This window comes from Amblyraja radiata, chromosome 35 (assembly GCF_010909765.2).
Source record: "Amblyraja radiata isolate CabotCenter1 chromosome 35, sAmbRad1.1.pri, whole genome shotgun sequence".
Classification (NCBI taxonomy): domain Eukaryota; kingdom Metazoa; phylum Chordata; class Chondrichthyes; order Rajiformes; family Rajidae; genus Amblyraja; species Amblyraja radiata.
Genome location: NC_045990.1, coordinates 16,945,561 through 16,956,445, shown reverse-complemented (window position 1 = coordinate 16,956,445; position 10,885 = coordinate 16,945,561). Strand labels below are relative to the sequence as shown.

General features: G+C 43.4%; 1 protein-coding gene across 7 annotated transcripts in view; it reads left to right on the top strand.

Moving 5' to 3' along the window:
* The window catches only part of LOC116991815 (nuclear factor 1 X-type-like), a 100,186-nt gene extending 99,479 nt beyond the window's left edge, over window positions 1–707 (top strand). For 5 of the 7 annotated variants that reach the window (XM_033050779.1, XM_033050778.1, XM_033050780.1 and 2 more), the window contains one exon: window positions 1–650. This exon is cut by the window's left edge and continues 43 nt beyond it. In XM_033050779.1, coding sequence (XP_032906670.1) covers window positions 1–635 — 635 coding nt within the window. In that variant the 3' untranslated portion in view covers window positions 636–650. The other 2 variants (XM_033050783.1, XM_033050776.1) reach the window with 2 other exon arrangements.
* The last annotated feature ends 10,178 nt before the right edge of the window (window positions 708–10,885 follow it).

The window sequence follows — 10,885 nt, the reverse complement described above, 5'->3', positions numbered from 1 at the left end:
GCGCTTTCTCCTACACCTGGTTCAACCTGCAAGCCCGCAAGCGCAAGTACTTCAAGAAGCACGAGAAGCGGATGTCCAAGGACGAGGAGAGGGTGGTCAAGGACGAGCTCCTCGGAGAGAAGCCCGAAATCAAGCAGAAGTGGGCGTCCCGGCTCCTGGCGAAACTGCGGAAAGACATCCGGCCCGAATTCCGTGAGGATTTCGTGCTCACCATCACCGGGAAGAAAGCTCCTTGCTGTGTTCTCTCCAACCCCGACCAGAAAGGCAAAATCCGGCGCATCGATTGCTTGAGGCAGGCTGATAAGGTGTGGAGGTTAGACCTAGTAATGGTCATACTGTTCAAGGGGACTCCCTTAGAAAGTACTGATGGTGAACGTCTGGTGAAATCACCACAGTGCAGTAACCATGGCCTGTGCGTCCAACCTCATCACATTGGAGTTTCCGTCAAAGAGCTTGACTTATACTTGGCCTATTTTGTGCACAACCCCGGTAAGTTGCCCATTTGCTTCTGTTGTTTACATCTGCATGCTCTCTCCCATTGCACCCCTTGCTTTTTGCATTTGGCCAATTTGCGGGACAGACCAGCCATGATTTGGACAATTCCCATTTTCATTCATTTATTTATTTATTTTTAAACGCAGAGAGAAATCTCGATTAGCCTCGGACTGACAAACATCCCGAGCGCAAACGACAACAAAAAAATCTTCTTGTTAAAAATAAAAGGAAATGCCGAACTAAAGGGAATCACATTTTTAAAAATGACCCTCTTCCATTTTGACCATTATGTTTAACTCATTTCAAGGCGATTTGCGATGGCTTAAATTTCCCAATTTGCTTTCAGCTAAATGTATAATTTTGGGGGAAAAAAATTGTGTTGACCATAAATTAAATTGTTTCTGATAAATATGATTCATTGTGATCACAGTTGCCAGGAGCTGAAGGATTTAAATTTTAATTGAATGTGAACTATCCTGCCACAATCCTGAGTGTACTGTACACACAGTTGGTTTCAAAACTAACATACATTTAAATATAATCCTTATTTAATACAACACAATTTTTCTCTCCCCTCTTGAACAGTCGGTCTCTGCGGTATAATTGTTCCTGAATTTTATTTTTTGTTTAAAGTCATATTATTTTTAAAAAACTACGCTGGTATCTTTGGAAGCCTGCAGGTCAGAGGGAGGATGAATGGAATTTGAAATAAAAATATATTTAATTGGATTAATTGATTGGGAGAGGACACGGGAAGCTCGATATATCTTTTGCATGTGAAGTGTCAAACTATGCAGTCTTATCTCTGCTTCATGTGCCTCGCTTGAATAAGGAGCGGCCTGTCAGTCCTTGCCTCGTCTTTATCCGAGGCTTGTGTGTGTGTGAGTGTCAGCTATTTGCCGTGGTACCTCTTCAGGCTTCGAATCATGGCCTTTGTCACAGGGCCGAACGAGGCAGCGGCTGAGCCAAGTATCGGCGACTTAGGCCGTCCGGTTTGAGCCAATTTTTTCTCTCCCCTTGCAACAACTCGATTAGAGTGGAGAGTAACTAGTAAATAGCCAGGCTGTGCAATCTAAATTGAAATCTCTTGCCACGGAAATAATTCCGATTGTGCGCGTGGTAATGTTATGAGCACCCAGTGCCGGCTGATATAAAGTGTTCCCGCTGGAAGGGGAAAATAAGGGAACATCTTGTAACGATGCACGCACTGCCCTAGGCACACGCTGTATCTAATCCAAATCACAGTATCAATATTTGGGATCTTTCTCTTTCATGGTTAGGGCATGTGTACAATTGCTGGCCACTTTTATCGGGGTGGCCTGCAATGTATAAAATACACTTCTCCCGCACAAAGAAAAATGGGAGATTACAGTCGGCGTACAAATGTTCCACGAAACATTCTGCAAGTACATTAAGGCATTATGAATATTTATCATTCTACATATCTGGTGCGGACGGACTTTGCAAAATGATTGGGATGTTGTTTGTTAAGGCATTATTGTTGATGTAAGTGAGTATTTACAGATCTGGGCAACGAGAGACATTGTTGGCCTGCATTGGGATCAAGTGCAGGGAGTTAATCCCAGCACTGACTCCTAAGGCAGCCTTGAGTAACATTGGTAAGTAACTCTTAACTCTGCGATGAGAAGGTGGGGGGGGGGGGGGGGTAAATAGAACCGGTCGAAATTCGACGGAGCCTGACTCCAATTTCATGCCTCTCGATGCAGGCAGCGCCGAAACGCAATGGTCAAACCCAGAAGGAAAATCCTCATTACAAGCCTTCCGCAGATGTCTGCAACAGATTGACTGGCGATGCTAATAGCAGCGGTCAGACATGCTACTAACTAGGGCAGGCAGCAGCTAAAGGTTATGCCATTTGCAAAAGGTTGTCTTGGTCATAAGCCTGTACTGTAACTAGAATTGCAGGGGAAATGCAGAACTAGATATGTCTCCGTCTCTCTCTCTCTCTCGATCCAATTCTTTATTGGCAATCTGTCAACCACCGGCACCGTGGCTGAGAACAATCTTTAGTTGGTTACCCCTGAAGGCCGAAGATCCCGTTTATATTTGTTCCTACCTTAGAGGGAGACATCAGCAACCATTACTGATGCCCACTTTGTTCACAGACGTCTTGCCCAGCAATGGTGTTTCGCGATTTCTATGATGCCTGGTTGAACCTGTTTCATCAGCTGGATTTTACTTTGGAAGTCCCTCGAAATTACCCGACTGTCCGAGATGCTACTGTCTAACACGAGAGCAAAATAATTCTGCACCTATCGCAGCCTCGATCAGTTGAAACGGTCTCGGAGTAATCAAATTCTGGGTTTATTGTGTGTGAATGTCAGGCCCTGAGGTTACACGATGTGATGCCTGTTGATAGAAGTGTGGGATTGAGCAGGTTTGTGCGTGTGTGAAGCAGGCTGCTGGTTCTTTCCCTTCAGCCTGTTTTACTCCTCTGATGCTGTTGCTAAAATGGCCGAGATGTTCCGTCCCCCAGGTCAGAACCGTAACGTGCGGGAGAAAGCTGACGGCAATGTTTAGAGGAGGCCAAACCAGGAGGGCAGTTTATCCACAGTTCTCGTTTAACTCTAGTGCTCTCGAGTCACATAGAGAACCAACCTACTCACTCACGCACACTCAGAAGCCTGGTTTGTTGGTGCTGATTTTGTGTTAGACCTTATCCCCGCTTGAGCCTGTATTGTCACATTGTCAATTTGCTCACTGCTCTGCCCGTCCGCTTTTATTGTGGGCACCTTCTTCCCTTCCCTTGGCCTTGCCAAAGCAGGTGGCACAGCGGCACAGAGCCGTTGCCCCTCGCTTCAGGCAGCCTGGGTTCACCCCCTGACCTCCGCTGCTGTCCGCGCGGAGTTTGCAAGTTCTCCCCGTGACGGCAGCTGCTGCCTCAGCGCTCTGCCACAGCCTCGAAGACGTGCGGGTCGGCGGGCGAATTAGCGTGTAGTCGGTGATGGGCGGCTTGTGAGCCGAGTTGACGAGAAGATGGTGAGAATAAAATGGGATTAGTGATTTAGTCGGTGTGAACTCACTGGGACAAATATACTGTCACCCTGCTGTGAGACTTCACCACAGAACCTGTTTTTCACTTAGGCAAATATTTCATTCTGCAGGATAATAAGCAGAATATTGTTGGAACTAATTGATCAATGTTTAGTTTATACACACAAAAAAACTGAAGCAACTCTGCGGGACAGGCGAAAAGGCATCTCTGGAGAAAAGGAATAGGTGACGTTTCGGGTCGAGACACATCCTCAGACCCAAAACGTCACCCATTCCTTCTCTCCAGAGATGCTGCCTGACCCGCTGAGTTACTCCAGCTTTTTGAGTCTATCTTCGGTTCATCTGCAGTTCCTTCCTACGCAATACTTAGTTTAGATTAGTGGAGCTCAAATCGATACTTCAGTTTAATCAATGCTCCTTTCCATTTTCTGCGAAACTTGAGTTGTGCGGTGTGAATCGATGGGGGCTGGCAAAAGGATGAATCTTTCCTGTACGTCCAAAGCAAGCAGGCAAACTGTGTGTGGATGTGTATGAAGGAACTGCAGATGCTGGTTTACACTGAAGATAGACACAAAATGCTGGAGTAACTCAGCGGGACAGGCAGCATCTCTGGAGAGAAGGAATAGGTGACATTCTGGGTCTCGACCCTAAACATCACCCGTTCCTGCTATCCAAAGATACTGCCTGGCCCGCTGAGTTACTCCAGCATTTTGTGTATGCATGTAATGGTTTAAGGCTGAGTCTATGATGCATAAGAGTCAATTATTTTCCAGGTCAGCGTGGCTAGGTATGCAAATAGAAATTACAAGATATACACTCCGTCTGACAGAATATGATGGGTAACCTGTTTAACAAGTCAAGTCGAATTTGTAGTCAGATACACTCGTACCACAATGGAAACTTAACACTGAGGTTCACAAATATGGGTTACCTGAACATGTTACTTTCAAGAGTGTAGAATTGCCAAATCTACCGCAACAGAACAATGAGATTTTTACTAGCTGCAGCTTAACGAATGCTTTGCCATTTAGACGCAAGAACACACAAATAAATCTGCAATATTCAACAATACAGTGGTGGCGCAGCGGTAGAGTTGCTGCCTCACAGCGCCAGAGACCCGGGTTCCATCTTGACTGCCGCTGCTGTCTGTACAGACATCATACCCGTGACCTGTGTGGGTTTTCTCTGGGTGCTCCGGTTTCCTCCCACATTGCAGATCCGTACAGATTTGTAGGTTAATTGGCTTTGGTAAAGATTGTGTAAATTGTCCCTAGTGGGTGTAGGATAGTGTTAATGTGCGGGGATCGCTGGTCGGCACGGACTCAGTGTGCCAAAGGGCTGCGTTTCTAAACTAAAGAGATACAGCGTGGAAACAGGCCCTTCGGCCCACCGAGTCCATGCCGACCAGCGATCCCCGCACACTAACACTACCCAACAAAATGTATTTAAACTAAATTAAATTGATTCATAATTAGTACTACTTGCAAACCAGACCATAACGAACCAAAGTCTGTCGTGGGACCAAACAAAAAAATCTGTGGTTGATCACAGTTGCTGAGGTTAGTGTTGTGTCGTGTTCAAGAGGCCTTTAGTTGCTGGGAAGAAGCTGATCCTGAACCTGGAGGTCACGGTTTTTAGGCTGCTGTCCCTGTTCCCCCGATGGTAGCAGTGAGATGAGAGAGTGGCCAGGGTGGTGTGGGTCTTCGATGATGCTGGCTGCCTTTCTGAGTCTACACAAGGATAAAAAAAACAGCCGCTGCCTGCACAAGAGAGATCGGGGAGACAAAGAGTTAAGCAGATAGATTGGGCAAGAGTGCTGGATCGCTTGGCTGACAAAGATGAACTGCGACTTAAGGCTGGCATTCTTTAGTGTAATAGTGGATGGGCATTATCGGTGTGGAAATGACCCATGTCCAGCAGAAACTGCCTTTAGTTTCTCCGAAGAGGGTTCGAGCTCAGAAACTGGCCTTTAACAAAGGGAAGAGAGAAATGGACAAAGCGACTAGGGAAGGAGAGCGTTTAGCCAGTGAGGGTCTGCGTCCTGCTTTCTAGCACCAGATCCTTTGAAGGCTTTGGCCTGTGCCGCAAGCACGGTGGCAATTTATTGATCTGTGGCGTTTTTCTACGCTGACTGATTGATGCCTCGTAGCTTGTTGCTCCGAAAGGCACCAAATCCAGGGACCTATTGGCTGGGACAAGGTTGGGCCATCTGTTCCGCGTGTGGAAAAAGCCAAAAAATCTTCACCGTTAAATAAACTGAGCGCAAAAAACAGACTTTTATTATTTTTGTAAAGATTTGATTTCCCACTTTTCTGTACCCGGTTTCTAGTTCAATTTAATTTATATATATTTACAAATATAAACTGAACTAGAAAAACTTTATATATATAGATACATATATATGTATAAATATATATTAATGGTTCCAGTTCAGTTTATATTTATTAAAAAATAAATTAAAGTGTACTCGATATAATGATCTCTCTCTCATATATATATATATCGATAAATATATATATATATATAATTGATATAAACTGGTAATGTTATTTATATATATGAAACTGTTATGCACACACACACACACATATATATATATACACACACACACATTTTGTATATATATACACACACACACACATTTTGTATATATATACACACACACACACACACACACACACACACACACACACACACACACACACACACATTTTGTATATATACACACACACACACACACACACACACACACACACACACACACACACACACACACACACACACACACATATATATACACACACACATATACACACACACACATATATATACACACACACACACATACATATATATATATATGTGTATATATGTATATATATATTATATGATAAACAATATATAATACAGTGTATATTGTTTATACATAACAATATATAGAGTTTAACAGTTTTAAGTATATAAACAATATATTGATGATATATATATATATATTAACAGCTTTATATGATATATTAATAGTATATCATGTATTTATAATGATATATATATATAGATAAATGGTTTTATATAAAAAATAATATATTAATGGCTTATCTGGATCAAATATAAAGCATTTATATTTATAGCATCAATCTATTAATAACAAAAATGTTATATTATATTTATATACACACACATATATGAAACTGAACTAGAAAATCATTAATATAGATACATTGTTATATATAAATGATATGAACTGTTAATATATCATTTATATATATATATATATATATATAACACCGTTAATATATATATAGATATATAAATGATATATTAACAGTTCATATTGTTTTTTCTCATTTATACATAACAGTATATACTATATATATATATTGTTACGTATGTGTATATTGTTATGTATAAACATAACAGTTTAACGGTTATATATAGATTCATGTTTTTTAATATGTATATTAATTATATATATTGATAAACCATTCATCTATATATTTAATTGTTCTATTTATCATCTATATATATAATAACATATTTAATAAAATATTTATACATATAAATAATTTATTAAATATATATTATTATTATATTATTATACTATGTTATTGTACTATATATTATTAAATATGTTATTTTTATAAATATATATTTTAAATATCTTTAAATATATATATATGTGTGTGTGTGTGTGTGTGTGTGTGTGTGTGTGTGTGTGTGTGTGTGTGTGTGTGTGTGTGTGTGTGTGTGTGTGTGTGTGTATTTAATTAGACATATATATATATTTAACAACATATTTTGCTTGCTCAGTGAAAGAGAGAGACTCCATTAGAGTCCCTGGTTTTAGTGTTCCTCCTGATCAGGAAGGGTTTGATTCAGCATTGAGGGTGATCCATGTTGTGAGTGCCTCTCCCGACACATTGGTGTTGTACAAGATGTCGGACTCTCTGAGCCAGTCTCCAGTCAGCTAAAGGCAGGAGGAGTGTGGGGCCGCTCCTGTGCTGATCGAATGTCTGTCTCTGCCCAACGCTACCTAGCCTACATGTTCACTCTTCTGCCATTGCCCGCCCTTCACCATTCCCATGGGAGCCCACTCTCCAGAGGCCCAGGTCCAAGATGATCCATGATGATGGCTCGACTAGGCTTATATTTACTGGAATTTAGGATGAGAGGGGATCTTATAGAAACATGTAAGATTCTTAAGGGACTGGACAGGCTGGATGCAGGATAAATGTCCCCGATGTCGGGGGAGTCCAGAATCAGGGGTCAAAGTTTAAGAATAAGGGGTCGGCCATTTTGGACTGAGATGTGGAAAAACGTTTTCACCCAGAGAGTTGTGAATCTGTGGAATTCTCTGCCACAGAAGGCAGTGGAGGCTAATTCACTGGATGTTAGCAAGAGAGTGTTGGATATAGCTCTTAGGGCTAACGGAATCAAGGGATATGGGGAGAAAGCAGGAATGGGGTACTGATTGGGGATGATCAGCCATAATCATATTGAATGGCAGTGCTGGCTCGAAGGGCCGAATGGCCTACTCCTGCACCTATAGTCTATGTTTCTATGAGCACTAATGTAAAGTGCTGGGGAGTGGACGATGCCATCGAGTCACCATGGCATGGAATGAGGACATTCGTGCCATTGACTTGCTGCTAGCTTCTCACAAAGCAATCCCATCCCAGAGTCATAGAGCTGTACGGCAGGAAACAGGTCGTTCGGCCCATCTAGTCCTTGCATGCAATTGGCCCATTGCCCTCTAAACCCTTCCTATCCACAAAATCTGTCCAGATGTCCTTTAAAAGTCAGAAATCTATAAGATTTTAGAGCTTCCTCTGGCAGCTCATTCCAGATATGGACCGTCAACAGTATTGCACTGGTCCTATCCCAGTGCCAGGATTATTATTCGTGCCGCAGCTTGGCGCCAACCCGCAGCATGCGCCCCTTTTAGGGCGGGCACGTATGGATGTCGAACCCGATGGCATCACCCTGCTGCCTCAAGAAAAATTCCTCTCATGTCCAATTCTCTTTCAAAGTCCCGATTCACTCTGATTCTACCACCCTCAAGGCCTGTGAATGTTATCATCTTAAGCCCTCCCTAAAACATCTCTCCCCTCGTCTCCTCACCATCCCATCCCATCGAGTCTTCATGCCTCCCTTCCTCAGACATCTCATAGAGGTCTTATAGAGGTGTATAAAACCATGAGAGGAATAGATGCACAGAGTCTCTTGCCCAGAGTAGGGGAATCGAGGACCAGAGTACATAAGTCCAAGGTGAAGGGGAAAAGATTTAATAGGAATCTGAGGGGTAACTTTTTCACACAAAGGGTGGTGGGTGTATGGAACAAGCTGCCAGAGAAGGTAGTTGAGATTGGGACTATCCCAGCGTTTAAGAAACAGTTAGACAGGTACATGGATAGGACAGGTCTGGAGGGATATGGGCCAGATACAGGAAGGTGGTACTAGTGTTGTTGGGACACGTTGGCCAGTATGGGCAAGTTGGGCCTGTTTCCACACTGTATCACTCTAAAGTCTCCATGACTCGATCTGCCCATAAGGTGAACAGCTGTCCTCAACCCACCGTTTCCAAACCCATCAGGAAATGGTCCATCTGGGTCAAATCTTCTTTCCAAACGGCCATTTTCTCCAGTTTGACCCTGGACCTGGAACACCACCTCGATGTTGCTGACACGTTCTGCCATCTGCTACGATATTTGCATGGATGCAAAGGGCTCCCACTAGCCAAGCCAAATGTTGGTCAACTCTCTTCAAGATACCTGGTTCCATGCTTGGATAAATTGGACAGGGAGGCAAGGCCAAGTTTGGGAGTATCCTCTCATTGAACAGTCTCTACTCAATGCGTTGAAGCTCTGCTGTTTAGGAAATACTAGAATCACACAGCACGGAAACAGGTCCTTCAGCCCAACACATCCAAGATGCCCCATCTATGCTAGTCCCATTTTTCCCTGTTTGATCCATATCGTCTCTAAACCTTACCTATTCATATACCTGCCCAAATATCTTTTAAATCTTACCTGCCTCACCTACAGTACCTCCTCTGGCAGCTCGTTCCATAGTTGTGTGGAAAAAGTTGCCTCTCTGCTTTCTATTAAATCTTTCTCACCTTAAACAAAGGCCCCCTGGTTCCCAATTTCCCTACCCTAAGACAAACTCTCTGCATTCATCCTATCTATCCCCTTCTTCTTCTGCTTCTTCTGCCGTATGTCTTTTAGACCTGCAGCTCCGTTGAGGCGAGCCAGGACAACTTGTCATCGTCCAGGTCTATCAGACCTCGTTCACCATTCGGTGGCCGGTGTTTGGGGCAACTGGTGACTATGTGCTCCACTGTCTATCCCCCTCGTGATTTTATACACCTCTGTAAGATCACCCCTCTTGTCTCTTGCTCTCCAAGGAATATAGTCCCAGCCTGACCAACTTCTCCCTGTAGCACAAGCCCTCAGGTCCTGGCAACATCTTCATAAATCTTCTCCTCAGTGGAAGAGGACATTCCTCTTGCTTATGATTTAGGAGATTGAGGGGGCATCTTATAGAAACTTACAAAATTCTTAAGGGGTTGGACAGGCTAGATGCAGGAAGATTGTTCCCGATGTTGGGGAAGTCCAGAACAAGGGGTCACAGTTTAAGGATAAGGGGGAAATCTTTTAGGACCGAGATGGGGAAAAAAAATTTCACACAGAGAGTGGTGAATCTGTGGAATTCTCTGCCACAGAAGGTAGTTGAGGCCAGTTCATTGGCTATATTTAAGAGGGAGTTAGATGTGGCCCTTGTGGCTAAAGGGATCAGGGGGTATGGGGAGAAGGCAGGTACAGGATACTGAGTTGGATGATCAGCCATGATCATATTGAATGGCGGTGCAGGCTCGAAGGGCCGAATGGCCTACTCCTGCACCTCTTTTCTATGTTTCTATGTTTCTATAAAACACAAAGTACATGAAACCTGAAATTAAAATGATGAGTGGAAAGGATTGGGGGTGTGCAAAGACTGGGAGAGGTCTGAGGGCGGGGAGGGGGGGTGGGGGGGGGGGAGGGGAGTCAGTCTACCGCACGACAGAAGGGGGAGGAGTTGTACAGTTTGATAGCCACAGGGAAGAAGGGTCTCCTGTGGCGTTCTGTGCTGCATCTTGGCGGGACCAGTCCAGGGGTGGGGAACATGCAGCCTTCTAGGCCATTAAGTGCGGCCTTCTGAATGAATCCAAATTTTGCAGAACAAATCTTTTTAGTTTTTATTAATATGTTTCTGTTCGTCTTTTATTATCTTAAAATGAACGTATTTAAAATACCAAAGAGTCAACGAAATAATCCTCCCCGCACGAAAAATGCTTTCTTGCTTTTCAACCACTTATTGCTGCGAATCTGCATTCTCC